The sequence below is a fragment of the Bufo bufo genome, chromosome 4 (assembly GCF_905171765.1).
Source record: "Bufo bufo chromosome 4, aBufBuf1.1, whole genome shotgun sequence".
NCBI classification, from domain to species: Eukaryota; Metazoa; Chordata; class Amphibia; order Anura; family Bufonidae; genus Bufo; species Bufo bufo.
The window spans coordinates 594,423,581-594,443,274 of NC_053392.1; the positions used below are offsets into that span (position 1 = coordinate 594,423,581).

General features: G+C 45.3%; 1 protein-coding gene across 6 annotated transcripts in view; it reads right to left on the reverse strand.

Annotated features, from left to right (window-relative positions):
* Nucleotides 1–649: 649 nt before the first annotated feature.
* The window catches only part of TAF1A (TATA-box binding protein associated factor, RNA polymerase I subunit A), a 42,867-nt gene continuing 23,822 nt past the window's right edge, over nt 650–19,694 (reverse strand). For 4 of the 6 annotated variants that reach the window (XM_040430475.1, XM_040430476.1, XM_040430472.1 and 1 more), the window contains 7 exons: nt 17,251–17,449; nt 13,072–13,202; nt 12,349–12,507; nt 10,579–10,645; nt 7,771–7,894; nt 1,846–2,000; nt 651–1,368 (listed from right to left, as the gene is read on the reverse strand). In XM_040430475.1, the coding sequence (XP_040286409.1) occupies nt 1,259–1,368; nt 1,846–2,000; nt 7,771–7,894; nt 10,579–10,645; nt 12,349–12,507; nt 13,072–13,202; nt 17,251–17,449 (945 nt within the window). In that variant the 3' untranslated portion in view covers nt 651–1,258. Of the gene's footprint in view, nt 1,369–1,845; nt 2,001–7,770; nt 7,895–10,578; nt 10,646–12,348; nt 12,508–13,071; nt 13,203–17,250; nt 17,450–19,694 lie in introns of all 6 variants that reach the window. The other 2 variants (XM_040430471.1, XM_040430474.1) reach the window with 2 other exon arrangements.

Consider the following 19,694-nt stretch of genomic DNA (forward strand, 5'->3'; position numbering starts at 1 on the left):
CACAGGTAGTGAGGGCCACCCCAGAAGGGGAGATAGAGAGATCTAGATATATATATAGTTTTGTGCACGTTTATGTCAGTCTTATTTCTTTTAACTTTTTGTAACCAAGTACTGCATCTTTTTAGTACATTAAAGCACATCTTTAATGGTTTTGCCTTGTGCCCTGAACGAGCCCAGTAACCTCCAAGTGTATGAATGCGGTTTGCGTTACCGTGTATTTGCTATGCCTGTGCCACTGCCTGCGAGTGGGGCGCTGTGGGGTTTTCTAAGAGCCCTTCATTAATTGGTGTATTGATTTTCATGTCAGAGCTGGTGGCAGCGTGTTGGAGTGCATGAAAGGCTGTGGCAGGGTGCGATCGAGACTCAATCTGAGGCCTGTGTGTAGGGGCGCGAGAGATTGAGTGAGTGAAATAGATCGACCCTTGGCAGTCACACCCGAGTCACGCGACACTCTGTATCTCGGCATTGTGTGGCATTTCTTTTGCACAAAAGGTGGTTTTGAATGGTATTTTTGGTAACAATGCTTTTTTCAGCATTCATTGTGGGGGCGGGGGGGCATACTTTAATCCAAAAACCACCACACTCTATACCGGGATCAATACTGTTAAATTAAGACCTTGTTTCCTTTAAAGGAATACTTTTGCCAATCACAACCCTAGCCGACGGCATTCTTTTATTTTGGGGTTCTCCCCTGTCCTTGCTTCCCGATACCGTGGAGGATAACTATCGGTGACCACAGCTATTGTGTCTATTAGCTGCAGGGATAATGTAGTCACCGACGCAGGAAGTGCTGCGGATGGCTGACATGTAGCGGGGAGGACGCTGATGGGCGGTATCTTATTTAGTATGACTAAAAAAACACTGTTGGCTTTGATCAATGAAATAGAGGATTACAGCCCTCTCCCCGACGGTGGTAAAAAAGTATAACGCAGGCGCCCCTAAGGTGAGGTCATCAATAAGCCAAGTCCTGGAGAACCCGTTTAAAGTAATAAAGTAAAGATTTGTCACATTTTATTTTAAAAAATTTAATTCCTCCACTGTATGAAAATATTAACTGAACCCTACAAATGGGCTCATAACAGGACCCTTCACATATAACTGGAAGGGTTTAAGCCGGAGCGGTCCCTGACGAACAGCGGAGGCAGCCATTTTTATGGACCATAATTCAATGCTGCTAGGAACTCTCGGACACAAGTCTTCTCTCTAGTGTTGTCACCGGCCTACGATGACTGCCTCCGCTAGGTCACCGCCATCCCGGTTACGGGATATTTCCACAGTTATTCATCTTTATAAACTTCTTCATATGACGTAAGGCTGTTTTCTCATCATTCCTCCCGGATCCATAGACGCAGGTGAAATAGACACAACCTACGAGAGGAAGAAGGAGACAAATCAGTATAGATCTCGCAACCGAGAACCTGCATAAAAGCAAAAAACACAACGCTCACAGATGTAGCAGAGCTGGACTAATAGTTACACCACAATGACAAACTCGGCTCTGCTTCATCTGTATGTATAGTTTTCTGGATATCATTTTTGAAGTTTCTCCATGTAATTCTACTTACTTGAACACTTGATGCCAGGTTTCTCCGGCTGATCGCTGGAGTTCTCAGCACGGAGAATCTCTGCGATCAGCTCTTTGTCAATGGATCCATCTAACAAGTAGGGATTGTCCAAAGTGGAGGATGCCTTTAAAAATGATTTGCGGTGATGGCATCACACATATGCCATGATTCCCGATAGGTGGGGGCCCCCGACTGCCTATAGCCCACACCGAGTCTCACAATAAAGGACCAAGCTCACTTCTGCAAGATCGTACGATACCACATGATTGGGGTGACTTACCTGGCCCCTGTAACATCCCGGCCACCATAGCCTTCACCAGGCCGAGTTTGGCACACTCCCTCCAGTCATTCTCGGCAAGAAAGCTTGTGAAGTGGTACGACGGCCACCAGCTCTGCCTGGGCTGCCAGGCCTCCAATATCCAAGCGCTACGATCACTGGAAAGACAACACAGGTTAATGAGCTAGTGCGCGACTCTGCTGAAACGCTCTGTGCTGCTGGTGGGCTATACATGAAACCTCCAACGTTCTCCTGCTCCACATGGGAATCACAGGAATGTAAAAGTATAAGGAATACTACCAAGACGAGTCAGAGAAGATAATGCCGCACACAGAGATATTTTCTTTTCGGTTGAGAAGTCCTTTGATTCCCCTTTATGTCCCTATTTTACTATTTTTAAAGACCAATTAAACCTCTTAGAGGCAGTAAAGGGCGAACTGCAGATTTATTGAGAATTTCATAGCCTTTAATGGGGACATGCCGCCTCTCCCAACAGGTTTGTTCTAGGAAATCACTACATTCCTCATGAAATGGATCCAGAGCACCAATTCCAGGGGCCAGGCGCTGCAGGGACACGTCCCTTTGACCTAAATTTCTAGGAGGAAAAACAGAAAAATGCTCCAGAAAGGAATTCACTTTAAAGGGGTTGTCTCACCTCAGACACTGGTGGCATATCACTAGGATATGCCACCAATGTCACATAGGAGCAGGTCCCAGAGGTGGGACACGCACATATCTCCAAAACGGGTCCCCGGAAGTGAGCGGAGAGCAGGCGCACAAGTGAGGCCATCTTCTCTTCATTTCTATGGGAGTTGCGCTACTACTAAGCAGTTACGAGAGGTATGAGATTTCCCTGAAAATTACCCGTTACCCTTGGCTTCTATTCCTCAGCTATTTTAACTAGACTTTTCTTCAGTTACTTGACTGATCTTTGAGAATAAAGCCATTTTACCCATATTAAAACGCTTTATAGTTTATATGCTGTACCGAAAAACACAAATACACCGATCGGCCATAACGTTAAAACCACCGGTGGAGTGAAGAACATGGATTAGCTCGTGACAGTGGCATATGCCAAAGACAGGACTATCAGGCAGCAAGCGAACCGTCAGAGCAGTGGATGCTTTGGAAGTATAAAGTCCAAATTGTGATGGTTAGACACCCAGGTCAATGCATCTTCAAAACGTACTGTCTTGTGGAGTGTTCCTGGTATGCAGTGTTGTCCTGGTACCTACCAAGAGTGGTGCAAAGAAGGACAACTAATGAACAACAGGTAAGTTCCTGCTGTCGATGATAGAAAGGAGTCAGGAACATCGTCGTTTGCTGTGTCTGGGGCCGTGATGTTCTGGGCAATGTTCTGCTGGAAACCTTGGGTGCAGTGCCATGTGGATGCGACACGCACCTACCTAACCATTGTACAGACAAGCACCCCATTCACGGCAGTGGGGCCCTTAATGGCAGTGGCCTCTTATCAGGATACTTCACAGACCACAATGCAAAAAAAAAAAAAAAACGTTCAAGAACATGACAACGAGATCAAGGGGACAATGATGCTTCTGAATGCCTCAGGTCTTAAACTGACTGACCATTGGTGCAACATGGTGGAAAATGAAGGTGGATTTAGACGGTGCAATAATTGGGCAGATTATCAGGAACAACCGATCCTGCAAAAGCTCGTTCCTGACAATCTGCCCGTGTAGCGCATCATCTGATGAACGGGTGATCCTGTCATTCGTGCAGGCACCTAAATCGTTTCTAGGCAGTAGATCGTGGTGTCCAACAGCGATCTGCTCACTTTACATATATACCCTACACATGTAGAGGCTTAAATACACTTTTTACATTTAGTCCTAGACTACCAATTGCCTCATCTTGCCATGTGTTTTATTTTATTCTTCTGTACTTTTATTAGTTCTTTTATTTACCTAATCTTATCTAACCTACTTACTTTAAAACCATCATCAGGTGTCCCCTTTTTTTGCAATCAATGTAAAGAAATCTGCAGCACTCGCCAGTATGAAAAATCCAATAGTGGTTTTATTCCAAAAACAACAGGACAAAGCAACGAAACGTGTCCCCATGACACACCACGTCAGTCCATTCACACACACTAGTATATCTTTTAAGAGGTAAAGGACCAAAGATTGAGACTCGCCCCCCACTAGCCACAGCTGGACACCATGGAAATATACAATAGGCTATACGGATACATCAAAAAATAAGTTGCGGATCATGGAGAACCCCGTGATGATTTTAATTTTTAAGTGCTCACCTAACAGAATTTTTGATCATCTCTTTATAGGGATGACGTCACCGGGGTTCTCCATGATCCGCAACTTATTTTTTGATGTCCCCGTATCCGTATAGCCTATTGTATATTTCCATGGTGTCCAGCTGTGGCTAGTGGGGGCGAGTCTCAATCTTTGGTCCTTTACCTCTTAAAAGATATACTAGTGTGTGAATGGACGGACGTGGTGTGTCATGGGGACCGTTGTCATTATTAATGATCGGCCCGTATGGCACCCTTAACGACCGTTAACCCCTATTTATGATATCTGCCCCATCTGATGGTACGGAGCCAGTATTTGAAGGGGTAGCATGCGTGGGTATGTGGTATCCTCATAGGGGTGTATGACTGAAGAAATACAGTGATCACCCTGGAGGAACCACATACGATAATTAGGATGTATGGGGATTTGAACCCGTAACCTATTAGAGGGTAAATTACCCCAGATAAAAATATTGGAAGTGCGATGACCTATTTGATTGGACCGCCACCTACTGGGACCTATCCTGACCTATTATTCAGTGAATGATCGAAGAAAAATGATTTAGTGAATGAAGCAGGGAACCATGCAGCGCGAACGGTCCATGACTGTTTTGTGGACGCCCGCGTCTCCATGGTAACCCTTACGTCATAGACGAGCGACGGGATCTGTGTGCTGTAGAGCATAGTCTGCCTCCATGACATAGGCAACAGCTGACGTCACTTGACAAATTTTTCCTATTGGCTAATGACGAAAAGGGGATGCAGGCGCACTGTAGTTTCCGGGACGCCGAGTGCGGCGCACTTTAGAAATGTAGCGGTCATGGTATAATACCCCGGAGATGGCATCACATCCTAAGAGGTAATGTTAATACACTGCTCAAAAAAAAAAAAGGGAACACAAAAATAACACATCCTAGATCTGAGTTAATTAAATATTCTTCTGAAATACTTTGTTCTTTACATAGTTGAATGTGCTGACAACAAAATCACACAAGAATTAAAAAATGGAAATCAAATTTTTCAACCCATGGAGGTCTGGATTTGGAGTCACACTCAAAATTAAAGTGGAAAAACACACTACAGGCTGATCCAACTTTGATGTAATGTCCTTAAAACAAGTCAAAATGAGGCTCAGTAGTGTGTGGCCTCCACGTGCCTGTATGACCTCCCTACAACGCCTGTGCATGCTCCTGATGAGGTGGCGGACGGTCTCCTGAGGGATCTCCTCCCAGACCTGGACTAAAGCATCTGCCAACTCCTGGACAGTCTGTGGTGCAACGTGACGTTGGTGGATAGAGCGAGACGTGATGTCCCAGATGTGCTCAATTGGATTCAGGTCTGGGGAACGGGCGGGCCAGTCCATAGCATCAATGCCTTCGTCTTGCAGGAACTGCTGACACACTCCAGCCACATGAGGTCTAGCATTGTCTTGCATTAGGAGGAACCCAGGGCCAACCGCACCAGCATATGGTCTCACAAGGGGTCTGAGGATCTCATCTCGGTACCTAATGGCAGTCAGGCTACCTCTGGCGAGCACATGGAGGGCTGTGCGGCCCTACAAAGAAATGCCACCCCACACCATTACTGACCCAATGCCAAAACGGTCATGCTGGCGGATGTTGCAGGCAGCAGAACGTTCTCCACAGCGTCTCCAGACTCTGTCACGTCTGTCACATGTGCTCAGTGTGAACCTGCTTTCATCTGTGAAGAGCACAGGGCGCCAGTGGCAAATTTGCCAATCTTGGTGTTCTCTGGCAAATGCCAAACGTCCTGCACGGTGTTGGGCTGTAAGCACAACCCCCACCTGTGGACGTCGGGCCCTCATAGAGTCTGTTTCTGACCGTTTGAGCAGACACATGCACATTTGTGGCCTACTGGAGGTCATTTTGCAGGACTCTGGCAGTGCTCCTCCTGTTCCTCCTTGCACAAAGGCGGTGGTAGCGGTCCTGCTGCTGGGTTTTTGCCCTCCTACGGCCTCCTCCACGTCTCCTGATGTACTGGCCTGTCTCCTGGTAGCGCCTCCATGCTCTGGACACTATGCTGACAGACACAGCAAACCTTCTTGCCACAGCTCGCATTGATGTGCCATCCTGGATAAGCTGCACTACCTGAGCCACTTGTGTGGGTTGTAGACTCCGTCTCATGCTACCACTAGAGTGAAATCACCGCCAGCATTCAAAAGTGACCAAAACATCAGCCAGGAAGCATAGGAACTGAGAAGTGGTCTGTGATCACCACCTGCAGAACCACTCCTTTATTGGGGGTGTCTTGCTAATTGCCTATAATTTCCACCTGTTGTCTATCCCATTTGCACAACAGCATGTGAAATTGATTGTCACTCAGTGTTGCTTCCTAAGTGGACAGTTTGATTTCACAGAAGTGGGATTGACTTGGAGTTACATTGTGTTGTTTAAGTGTTCCCTTTATTTTTTTGAGCAGTGTATATTAATATACAAGATTATATTATACACTGAGAACTTTGAATGTATACTGAACTGGATCGGAAGTGATCCTCATATGAATGTATAAAATGACGCACAGCTGTACTCACTTAAGGGGAGGGTTAATCCTACCCATTTGACACTATATAAGGCACAGGTTGGTGAATTTATTGTATTGCTTGAAAAAGACTAAGGAAGGTCGAAACATTGCATTGTCCTGTTGTTTTTGGAATAAAACCACTATTGGATTTTTCATACTGGCGAGTGCTGCAGATTTCTTTACATTGATTTGACGTCGGGACCATCTGCCAAGATCCCCATCTGCTTGCACAACCACTACCTGTAAGGTATTTATTCATGGCTGTCCCTATTTTTGGGGTTCAGTAGTGCTGCCAAATACTTTTTTGCAATGCTATATTATTTTTATTAGTAACTGTTCTGGTAGCTGCGCGCTTGCTCCAGTTATTGCCTGATATCCATTTGTGCCTCCTTTATATTGCACTTATTAGGGTCTCCTAATGCTTAAAATCATCTCATGCACTGCCGCCCCCCCCCCCCCCCCGACAGGTTTTGCCAGTGACCTGGCGTCTTCAGGGGATCGCAACAGCGATCTGCGGCCCAGAAACAATGCAGGTGATGAGGGCGAGCGATCGCTATAGCTAGTTCTCATGAAGTGGAGGTGATCGCTGCTGTAAATGCTCCTATCGAGCAGCAAACTGATGAAGGAGCGCTTCCTTCCCGACAACCTGCTGCTGATCTGCCCGTGTAAAGGCACCTCGAGTCCGATCCATGAAGGCAGCGCCAAACAATTTGCAGGCTCTGCTGCTAACGTCTTGGTGCCAAAAACCACAGCACATCTTCAGAGGTCTTAAGACGTCCATGCCTCAATGGGTCAGAGACGTTTTGGCAGGACGAGCGGGACCAACAGGATATTAAGTAGTTGTTTTAATGTTATGGATGGTTGGTGTATATACCTCGATTACCTCAGTTTGTCATTGTCTGTCTACTGCCAGCATACATGAGGGGGCCGATAGAGTTTGCACTCTGTAACCATAAAAACACAGTTCTGCACAGGAGGATTATCACACAAAACAGAGGTGCAAACTGGTCACTGATACAAAAACAGACAAAAACAGACAAAAAAAAAAAAGAAAAGAAAAAGAAAACCTGGAAAAAAAAAAAAATAAGTCTCACAATGCTCTGATACAAGTGACTTACTGGTGGAAAGTTTTCTGCAGTCTCTTTGCTAAGCAGCTCCAAGCTGTCACATTCTTCTTCCAACCGGAAAAATCCAAGAGGTCAAACAGGACGTGCAAAGAAAGCTTCTGATTGTCTTCAGAATCTGTCCAAAGAGCAGAAAGACGAGCTAAGCTCTGATAGAGACATCCCCCAGTGTAGTCTATAGAAGCATGTCCTTATTTATAGAGGATCTGTCAGCTCTCCTGTGTGGTGTAGTATAGAGGATCTGTCAGCTCTCCTGTGCGGTGTAGTATAGAGGATCTGTCGGCTCTCCTGTGCGGTGTAGTATAGAGGATCTGTCAGCTCTCCTGTGTGGTGTAGTATAGAGGATCTGTCAGCTCTCCTGTGTGGTGTAGTATAGAGGATCTGTCGGCTCTGCTGTGTGGTGTAGTATAGAGGATCTGTCAGCTCTCCTGTGTAGTGTAGTACAGAGGATCTGTCAGCTCTCCTGTATAGTGTAGTATAGAGGATCTGTCAGCTCTCCTGTATAGTGTAATATAGTGGATCTGTCAGCTCTCCTGTATAGTGTAGTATAGAGGATCTGTCAGCTCTCCTGTATAGTGTAGTATACAGGATCTGTCAGTCTGGTGACATGAGAACAGTCTGGTGACATTACTCCCAACAGACTTCTATAGTGGAAAAAGTAGTCCTCGGCAGCTGGTGTTTGTTGGCTCAAACAGATGTAACAAGCAGACATCCGACAAGTACATATCGGCTTCTACAGGGAAAACTGATATTTTGCAGCTGGTGGGTACAGACATCATGCTTAGTTGCAATCTGCCACCTTGTGGCACGTTGTTGCACTGCAGCCTTAAAGTTTTCAACATAAAGCAGTAAACAAGTGTTTATAATCTATATCTCAGCAGCTGTCATGTGTATAGATGTACACTTAGCCAGCTATATAAGTAGATACTGGCACATGGGGGGGGGAGGGGTTGGCACCTGATACTGGCACCTGGAGGGAGGGGGGGGGGGGGGAGGGGTTGGCACCTGATACTGGCACCTGGAGGGAGGGGGGGGGAGGGGTTGGCACCTGATACTGGCACCTGGAGGGAGGGGGGGGAGGGGTGGGTTGGCACCTGATACTGGCACCTGGAGGGAGGGGGGGGGGGGAAGAGAGGCACCTGATACTGGCACATGGGGGGAGGCACCTGATACTGGCATCTGGGGGGGGAGGGGGGTTGGCACCCGATACTGGCACATGGAGGGGGGGTTGGCACCCGATACTGGCACATGGGGGGAGGCACCTGATACTGGCACCTGGGGGGGGAAGAGAGGCACCTGATACTGGCATCTGGGGGGGGGGGGGGGGGGTTGGCACCCGATACTGGCACATGGGGGGGGGGGGGGAGGGAGAGAGGCACTTGATACTGGCACATGATGGGGGGGGGGGGGCATTTATGGGGACACTTACTGGAACATTATTGGGGGGCATTATGGGGGACACTAGGCCGGCAGCCTATCAGAGGCCGGACACTGAGGGGCATCTACTGGGGCACTATATATGGGGCATTTTATACTGGTACATTATGGGGGTCACTAGCAGGAAGGGGGAGAGGAGCACTATGGAGGAATTTACTGGGGGCACTATATAGGGGTATTTTATACTGGGACATTATGGGGGCACTATGGGGACATTAGCTCAACTGGGGGCAATACAAGGGGGTATTTTTGCACTGTCACATTATAAGGAGAATTATTTCTACTGGGGGGGCATTATGGTGGGCTTTATTACTCCCCCATGGTATGACCCCCTAGTAGCAGCACCAGCCTCTCCCTGCTCTGCTATCCCTCTGCCCCTTCTCCAAATCCTTATTATGAAATCTTTCTCATTAGGATAAAGCACATCAGCTGCGCCGAGCCCCCGGCCAAGTGTTGAAGTGGCGTCCGAGGTCCCCAAGGGCCAAGTAACTAAGTTTTCATGTGAAATATGTTTATGTTATACACATATAGCATCCACTGTGCCACACAATATACAGTATACCTCTACACTGTGCCAAAGGAGTGGGGTTTACACAGGAGGATGGAGGTGCGAAGCGCGCTGGAGGGGCCATTACAAATATTTGCTGTGGGGCCCAGTCACTTCTAGTTACGCCCCTGCCATTGACTTACATTGTGTGTCAGAACAGATCCATTTGGCTCAGTTTCGTCAGACGGACACCAAAACACTGCAGGCAGCGTTTTGGTGCCTGCCTCCAAAGCGGAATGGCGACGGAATGGAGGCAAACTGATTCTGCCTCTCTTCCCCCCCCCCATGTGCCAGCATTCTGAGCGGATCATTTTCCATTCAGAATGCATTAGGGCAAAACTGATCCGTTTGGGGCCGCTTGTGAGAGCCCTGAACGGATCTCACAAACGGAAAGCCAAAATGCGAGTGTGAAAGTAGCCTAACTCCCCTTCTCCCATTCAGGGCACTCGGCCAAACAAAGCATGAATGTGAGCGTCAGGAGGAACAGCCGACGGCTGAGTGAGCACCTCTGATGTGTATGGGCAGGTCAAGGGTCCATGCACACGTCTGCAAAATGGGTCCGCATCCATTCCGCAATTTTGCGAAACAGGTGCGGACCCATTCCTGCAAAAAAATAAATAAAATAGAACATGTCCTATTCTCATCTGCATCCACGGACAACAAAAGGCATTTGTATTATGGTTGCCAACCATGTGCGGTCCGCAAAATGTGGAACGCACATGCTTGGTGTCCGTGTTTTGTGGACGTCTGAATGGACACTTAGTCTGCAGACCCCTTAAAAAAAAAAAAAAAAATAAAATAAAATAGTAGGGCCTTACCAGATTGGTCAAGGAGTCTGCTACATTTCAGCATGAGTTTGTGAGATGGAGTCATGGAATACAAAACCTGAAAGAAATGAGAAAAACAAACAAAACAGCTCTTAAAAATAACCTTCCGATATGAGAGGGGAAGGTCTGCTTGTGGCATCTTTAAATGGATTATCCCATCTGGACATTTATGGCATATTGATTGTAAGTAAAATGTCCAATAAGTGCGGGTGCTACCTTTCTGACCCGCTCTCATCTCAAGAAAGGAGCCCCAATGTGAGTGGAGAGCACACAGCGCATGCGCAGCGTCCTCTCCGTTCACTGTTATGGGACCTCTTAACACAGCAGCGCACGCCCACCTTGCTCTACATTCATATGCAGATTCTTGAGATAGAAGAAGCCCTTTAATTATAAATTTGCCCCATGCCACTTAATGGGGGCGTAAAATAAAATATGAGCCCATGCCTCTTTCTCCTGCGCTGTTCTCTGCCCCGCTGGCCGGTCCTCCACCTGTCTGTATACAAGGCTGCAGCAGAGAAGTGTCGGCACACAGTACAAGACCGCTGAGGACCGGGACTGACGGCAGCGCTCGCACAGTATACAAACAGCAGGAGGCTGTGACTGCCACACAAAAGCTAAGCAAACTAACTCCGTTGCGAAGACATAAGCAAACATGAAATACACACATTACTGCAAATTGCATTTATGCTAAGTTTTAGTTTCTCAGCACATATTTTTATCAAATTGTGATCCCATCTGTCCCTGCATGCCTGTGCGCTTACAGAGCGCTGCTGCATCGTTTGCACTGCAGCCGCACATTACTCCGAATCTTCACACGCTGCAGAAATTTCTGCGACTGACAATCCACTGCGTTCACCTGAACGCGGCTGCAGAAATCTATGCGCTTGCCACCAAAATAACTCCATTCGGATGAATTGAGACAGATTTTCAGTTGCAGAAATTCCAGCATCAAATTCTGCCATGTGTGACGTCACCATTAGGGAAGACCCACACGGTCAGGTTTCCTGATGCAGTCGTACATACATAGCCTTTAGACTCTCTCTCCTTTTATGTTCCACTCCTGATTTTGGCTGCCAAAACCGGACTGCACACTCGGAGCGGCCTCCATTTCGGCCAGGTGTCTCGCCATCTGTCCAAGGCTGGATTAATCCAGAGCAGAATATAGCTGGATCCTACCTGCCCCGGGTTCACGGTAAAGACCGAGCCCCGGCGAGTTCTGTCTAGTAATTCCCAGGCGCCAAAAAAACTGTAGACTTGCCAGAATGCCAGATCCGGCAATTTTTTCCCATAGGAATGTATTAGTGCCGGATCCGGCATTCAGAATACCGGATCCGTCCTTCCGGTCTGCGCATGCGCAGACCAAAAAAAAAAAAAAGTGAAAAAAATAAATGCCGGATCCGTTTTGCCAGATGACTCCGGAAAGACGGATCCGGCATTTCAATGCATTTTTAAGACTGATCAGGATCCTGATCAGTCTTAGTAATGCCATCAGTTGGCATACGTTTTGCTGGATCCGGCAGGCAGTTCCGTCGCCGGAACTGCCTGCCGGATCACTCTGCCGCAAGTGTGAAAGTACCCTAAGTGTACCAAGCACATACCATATACTCAATGGTGGGTGTTCCCATCGCTGAAATCATTCGGTACTTTTCCCTACCGTATAACACGTCTCAGGGGCCCAACCTTTTATTTTGGAGGGGTGCCTGGAGCACCTTACAGCGCCTCGGTATGTGTAGGCGATACGCGAAGCACAGTGATACGCACCTTGAGCTCTTTTATAAGCAGCTCATCCGCCGCCCCGTTTCTCTTCATGAACTCGTACAGGTACACGTGGGCGTTAGGATTTGGCGGGTTCTTGCTATTATAAGCGTATTCTTTCAGAACCTTTTCGGCTTCCTCCGTCTCTCCAGAAGATTCTAGTAGCTTAAAAAAGAAAAAAAACATTTTGCAGCAATATCACCAAGTGATCCCATATTGTCCAGCTGCATGTAAATAAAACTTAGAGATTGCCCCTTAAAAAGCACCACTCAGCAGGATCAACCCTACTAAACCAGCGTACTGCCTGGTAGGGTTCATACTGTAGTCAAAATGTATGCCCGTCTTGAGAAAAATCGGTTGTTATGCCTGTGAGGAAAAACAATAATAAAACGCAAATGAGGGCTTCAGTGCACCAACCCTTTGTCACATCACCAATCTGCAGCGCAGTCCCATTCAAGAGAACAGGTCTGGGCTGCAGGACCGAGTACAGCTGGTATACAAGGCAAGGCGCTGTCCTTGGTATGGACCTCCGAGGCACCGCAACCCCTTCAAACAGCTTATCGGGAGGGTGCTGGGAGTCGGACCCCCACCAATCAGATACTGAGGACCTATCCTGAGGACAGGCGATCAATACCGAACACTCCTCGTCTGTGTGACGTAAACAGAAGAAAAGCCTGGTGCATACGGATACAAGGAAGAGAGGCTTACAGAGACGCCATCACTGCTTACATCCACATAGTTGAGAATGAAGGGATCCCACACACCAGGAAACTGGACGATATCCTGAAAGGCGACAGTGGCTTGTCTGTAATAACTGCCCATGGCCTGAACGGTGGAGGACTGAGACGCGTAACCCAGATCTGGAGGAGAACAGCACAGGATACACATCACAGGGCTGAACCGGAAGATGGCGATTATGCAGATACGGAAATAGATTGAGATAGAAAGATAAATAAGATGGATAATGGTAGATCGATAATGAGATTAGATAAACAGATATATGGATATTGGATAAACATTAAAAATATTCCACGGCACTCCCGAAATTGTGGATCAAAAGTAGTGTGAAGAACAATTTTGGGAGTGACGTGGAATTTTTATTTTGGAAGTTGGATCGCCCCCGAAGCCTCTGGCACAACGCTAGTACTGCTCACAAGTCACAACATTGCATTTTCTAGATAGGATGATACATGTGAGACAGACAGGATACATGTGAGACAGACAGGATACATGTGAGACAGACAGGATACATGTGAGACAGACAGGATACATGTGAGACAGACAGGATACATGTGAGACAGACAGGATACATGTGAGACAGACAGGATACATGTGAGACAGACAGGATACATGTGAGACAGACAGGATACATGTGAGACAGACAGGATACATGTGAGACAGACAGGATACATGTGAGACAGACAGGATAGATATAAGGCCACTTTCACATCTGCAGCACGGAGATCCATCCACCCGATCCAGCAGAGAATGCCGGGAATCGGCAGGACACGAGTGCAGCGGTTCGTATTCAGCCAATTCGCAGCATTTTTACCGGAATGCGGCATTCCATTTGCATCCAGCAGTGCCGGATCCGGAAAATTCCTGCAAGCTGTTCTCTGCCTGAACCGCTGCCGCAGATGTGAAAGCAACATAAAGGTCCCTTTACATGGGACGATGTACAAGCGCTCCTTCCCGACAATCTGCTGAGCGCTAGCGGAGGAGACCGGTGCGTTTACATGCAGCCATCTCCTCCACAGTATGGGGAGGGGTGATCACTAACGCCATCGCTCTTCCCCATACTGACTCGATGTTTCCCAGCAGGAGATTGTGATTACATGGCCCAAACTGCTGGCGGGTAAAAAGGTAATTGGCGGTACATTTATGTTGGAGAATCAGGATTAGATCTGATAGTCCACCGTGTTGTCTTAGTCAGACATCCTATATTTGTACCTTAAAGCGTCACACTGAATACGGATGTACTGCTGCTAAGAAATAGAGGTCCTTAGGTCAGGGGTGGCCGACCTTACAGACACAGAGCCAGAAAACAAAACCTATGACTGCCAGGAGCCACATTTACACAGATATGCGTGCACACGACAGTATTACTGCAATTGAGTTTTCAAACATTTAAACCACCTTTCCTACCTGTAATGTAGACGGCTTTAGTGAGACTTCTGGCAATCTGTGTTTTTCACAATGTGTTTCAAATCTGGTTTGTATTCAGTCGTTGCTACTCGAGGCAATTCTTTAAGGCTACTTTCACACTAGTGTTTTTCGGTATTGAGTTCTGTCATAGGGGTCAATACCGGAAAAAAAACGCTTTCATTTCCATTCATTGTCAATGGGGACAAAACTGAACTGAACAGAATGATCCAAAATGCATTCTGTTCCGTTCAGTGGGTTTCCCAGACCGGAGAGAAAACAGTAGCAGGCTGCGGTTTTCTTTCAGTCCTGGGATGCAGAGCAAGACGGATCTGTCATGACCCCCAATGCAAGTCAATGGGGACGGATCTGTTTTCTCTGGCACAATCTGACAACGCTAGTGTGAAAGTATCCTGATGTGTGTCAGTAAGAATCATCAGTAGGTCAGTAAGTAATCATCTCAATTTGAGCTGTTGCTTTATCTGTCACCAGCGGGGGTTTCAAACAAATTATGTGACATGGTACTTTGGGGGGTCACTTACTATTAGGCTACATTCACACGTCAGTATTTTTCTATATCCCGTTGTTCCTGAAAATGTTTCCGTATGTCATCCGTTTTTTTGCGGATCCGCAAAAAACGGAAACATGTATAAATTTCAATAAGCAAATAAAGTTGCTTGGATTTCTTTGAAAAAAAATAAAAATTAAAATGTAATTTTCAGGAACGGAATCCGCATAGAACGGATGACATACGTAATGACATCTGAATGTCTTCCGTTTTTTGCGGATCCATTGACTTTGTATTGTACCAGGATCCGAATTTTGCGGAAAAGAATAGGACATGTTTTATATTTAAACGGACATGCGGAACAACGGAAACGGACAGCACACATTGTGCTGTCCGATTTTTTTCCAGGACCCATTGAAAATGAATGGGTCCAGATCTGTTCCGCAAAAAACGGGAAAGAAAAAACAAACGTGTGAATGGACCCTTAATGTGAGGCACATGGGGTCCAGTCCATAAGCATGTGCCCAGCCTAACATTAAAATTAAATGACCCCCATCATGTTTAACCCCTTAAGGACTTAGCTTACGCCCGAAGTTTAAATCACGATTGCGGCGCTGCAGGGGTTAATCCGAACAGGATGCCGGCTGAAATTATTCAGCCAGCATCCTGTCAACGCTGGGGGGTCATTTCAGACCTGCGCTTTCTGATCCCCGCGGTCCCTGCACCCCTGAATGATTTTATGCCGGCGGGTGGTGCGGGAGGCAGGATCGCGCCCGCCTCCTCTTGAAAATTCATTGGTGTCCAGATGTCAGCCGTTTAACCCTTTCCATACCGCTGTATGGAAAAGGTTAACAGTCAGGGTGCCCCCCTCCTTACCCTTCTCCGTCTGCGAAGTTGTGGCCACAACCAAGCAGACGGGGAAGGTTCCCATGGCAACAGGACGCCTTCTCAGGCATCCTGCTGTTCATGGTGCTGAACAGATCTGTGCTAAAGGCATAGATCTGTTCAAAGTGTAAGTAAAATACAGTACAATACACTATATAGTGTACTGTACTATACAGACATCAGACCCACTGGATCTTCAAGAACCAAGTGGGTCTGGGTTAAAAAATAAAAAAAGAGGAGGAGGAGGAAGAGGAAGAGCTCACTAGCTCAGACTGCGCAGCAGTTTATTCCCTCCTCCTGCTTTAATTAGCCGCACATTTATCGGTGGCAGTGGTGCGGGCAGCTTCAGAGCCTGCTCTTTTCCTTGGGCTCAGTGGCGGCCGCGTCATAGGAGGGACTCCCTCCCTCTCCACTGTTTGGCCGGAAAAAACATAGCGCGCGCCGAGTGTGGCACGCGCTATGTTCTCTTATAAGGAGATATAAGCTGTGCAGCAGCGCAGTCTAGATAGTAAGAGCTGGCCGGACCGCTCCCCTGCGAGCCGCAAATGAAGGAGCAAGGAGCCGCATGTGGCTAGCGAGCCGCGGGCTGGCCATCCCTGCCTTAGGTGATCAGTTTGTTCAGGAAGAGCTAGTTATGGAGTCTTAGTGACACATTTATGTCCTCCAGAGCCTCTGTAGTTTATGGCAAACAAACATTTTCAAGGATAATGGAATCGGAGGACGATGGGTCAAAGGTTAAAGATACATTAGATATTCATTCTCATACGCGTTAGACATTTTTCAGCCAATTAATTATCATGAAGTATAAAGAGGCGCAAGTCTTCCTTATGCATATTGATGTTGGAGATGCAACTGAGGAACGTCAATGGATATGAATAGTAAAAAAGGGTCTATGAGGTCACATTATGTATAATGATGTCATTTAGGTGTCTCCGTTCATTCCTATGGACTGCGGTACACTGCGACAAACCTGTATTATACTACTAATTATTCCTTTGTTCTCTGGCGTGTTTGGGCGCACACACAGCACTGCCATCTCTCTACCGCTGCTTCACACGTCCGTCTGCCTTTTATATTTATTTCAGCGCTGCCTTGCTGCTCCGCTCTCGGAATAAACAAAGGAATCTTCTCAAGAAGAAGAAGTCGTCTCAAGAAGTTGTATTGCTGCGGCCAATTTCCAACAATTTCCATCTCCACCTCATCAATAACGAGCATTAACACTCGCTAGAGAGGATTTTTCCAATTCTTGGCCAATGTAAAGGGCCTTTAATATAAATAGATAGGAGAGCGATAGATAGAAGATAGACAGATATGAGAGATAGATGATAGATAAAGAAGCAACTACATTTTCAGTCCTTTACTTCACACATTACCATTTTCGGTCACCGCGGATCTCCTCTCCACCCAGGCCCGGTAGTTGAGGACGGCTCTATAAGCTTGGATCAGCTTCTGCAGCTTGTCCTGTTTGATGGAGTGCTGCCCGTATCTCCAGCTGTCTAATGAGGACACAACCCTGTTCACTTCATCTGTGTCACCGCTACACAGCAAGTGATAGATCTGCTCCAGGGAAATCTGCAAGGAACACCAAGTATCAGACAGGCTTTATGCAAGATACTTATGGAAACCTACACCAGGGGGCAGTATTATAGTAGCTATATTCTTGTACATAGGAGCAGTATTATAGTAGTTATATTCTTGTACATAGAAGCAGTATTATAGTAGTTATATTCTTGTACATAGGGGGCAGTATTATAGTAGCTATATTCTTGTACATAGGAGCAGTATTATAGTAGTTATATTCTTGTACATAGGAGGCAGTATTATAGTAGTTATATTCTACTACATAGGAGCAGTATTATAGTAGTTATATTCTTGTACATAGGAGCAGTATTATAGTAGTTCTATTCTTGTACATAGGAGCAGTATCATAGTAGTTATATTCTTGTACATAGGAGCAGTATTATAGTAGTTATATTCTTGTACATAGGAGGCAGTATTATAGTAGTTATATTCTTATACATAGGAGCAGTATTATAGTAGTTACACTCTTGTACATAGGAGGTAGTATTATAGTAGTTATAGTCTTGTACATAGGAGCAGTATTATAGTAGTTCTATTCTTGTACATAGGAGGCAGTATTATAGTAGTTATATTCTTATACATAGGAGCAGTATTATAGTAGTTATATTCTTGTACATAGGAGCAGTATTATAGTAGTTATATTCTTGTACATAGGAGCAGTATTATAGCAGTTATATTCTTGTACATAGGAGCAGTATTATAGCAGTTATATTCTTGTACATAGGAGCAGTATTATAGTAGTTATATTCTTGTACATAGGAGCAGTATTATAGCAGTTATATTCTTGTACATAGGAGCAGTATTATAGTAGTTATATTCTTGTACATAGGAGCAGTATTATAGTAGTTATATTCTTGTACATAGGAGCAGTATTATAGTAGTTATATTCTTGTACATAGGAGCAGTATTATAGTAGTTATATTCTTGTACATAGGAGCAGTATTATAGTAGTTATATACTTGTACATAGGAGCAGTATTATAGTAGTTATATTCTTGTACATAGGAGCAGTATTATAGTAGTTATATTCTTGTACATAGGGGGCAGTATTATAGTAGTTATATTCTTGTACATAGGAGCAGTATTATAGTAGTTATATTCTTGTACATAGGAGGCAGTATTATAGTAGTTATATTCTTGTACATAGGAGGCAGTATTATAGTAGTTATATTCTTGTACATAGGAGCAGTATTATAGTAGTTATATTCTTGTACATAGGAGCAGTATTATAGTAGTTATATTCTTGTACATAGGAGGCAGTATTATAGTAGTTATATTCTTGTACATAGGAGGCAGTATTATAGTAGTTATATTCTTGTACATAGGAGCAGTATTATAGTAGTTATATTCTACTACATAGGAGCAGTATTATAGTAGTTATATTCTTGTACATAGGAGGCAGTATTATAGTAGTTATATTCTTGTACATAGGAGGCAGTATTATAGTAGTTATATTCTTGTACATAGGAGCAGTATTATAGTAGTTATATTCTTGTACATAGGAGCAGTATTATAGTAGTTATATTCTTGTACATAGGCGCAGTATTATAGTAGTTATATTCTTGTACATAGGAGGCAGTATTATAGTAGTTATATTCTTGTACATAGGAGGCAGTATTATAGTAGTTATATTCTTGTACATAGGAGCAGTATTATAGTAGTTATATTCTTGTACATAGGAGCAGTATTATAGTAGTTATATTCTTGTACATAGGCGCAGTATTATAGTAGTTATATTCTTGTACATAGGAGGTAGTATTACAGTAGTTATATACTATTACATAGGATGCAGTATTATAGTAGTTATATTCTTGTACATAGGAGCAGTATTATAGTAGTTATATTCTTGTACATAGGAGGTAATATTATAGTAGTTATATTATTGGACAGATCCTAAAGTAAATTAGATCAGCCAGTAGGAAACTAAAGAACATAGATAGTGTCACTTTGCAATCCACACACAGAATTAGATAATTAGTATTATGCACATAAAAACAGGTAATATCACAAAAAGATGGGTCAAGAATTTTGCCTGTAAGAAGTCACACGTAGACCATTTAACGTCAGGGAGATGAATCACCTGCGATGGACTCGGCCTATGGGTGTGTGCACATTACACTGCCAAAAATACAGGATGTCAGGAACATGCATCCTGGATAAACAATATAATCTGTGAGAAGATAGAAATACAGGTACAGACGTCAGTGATCAGCCCAACCTCCTCCAGTGCATTCAGC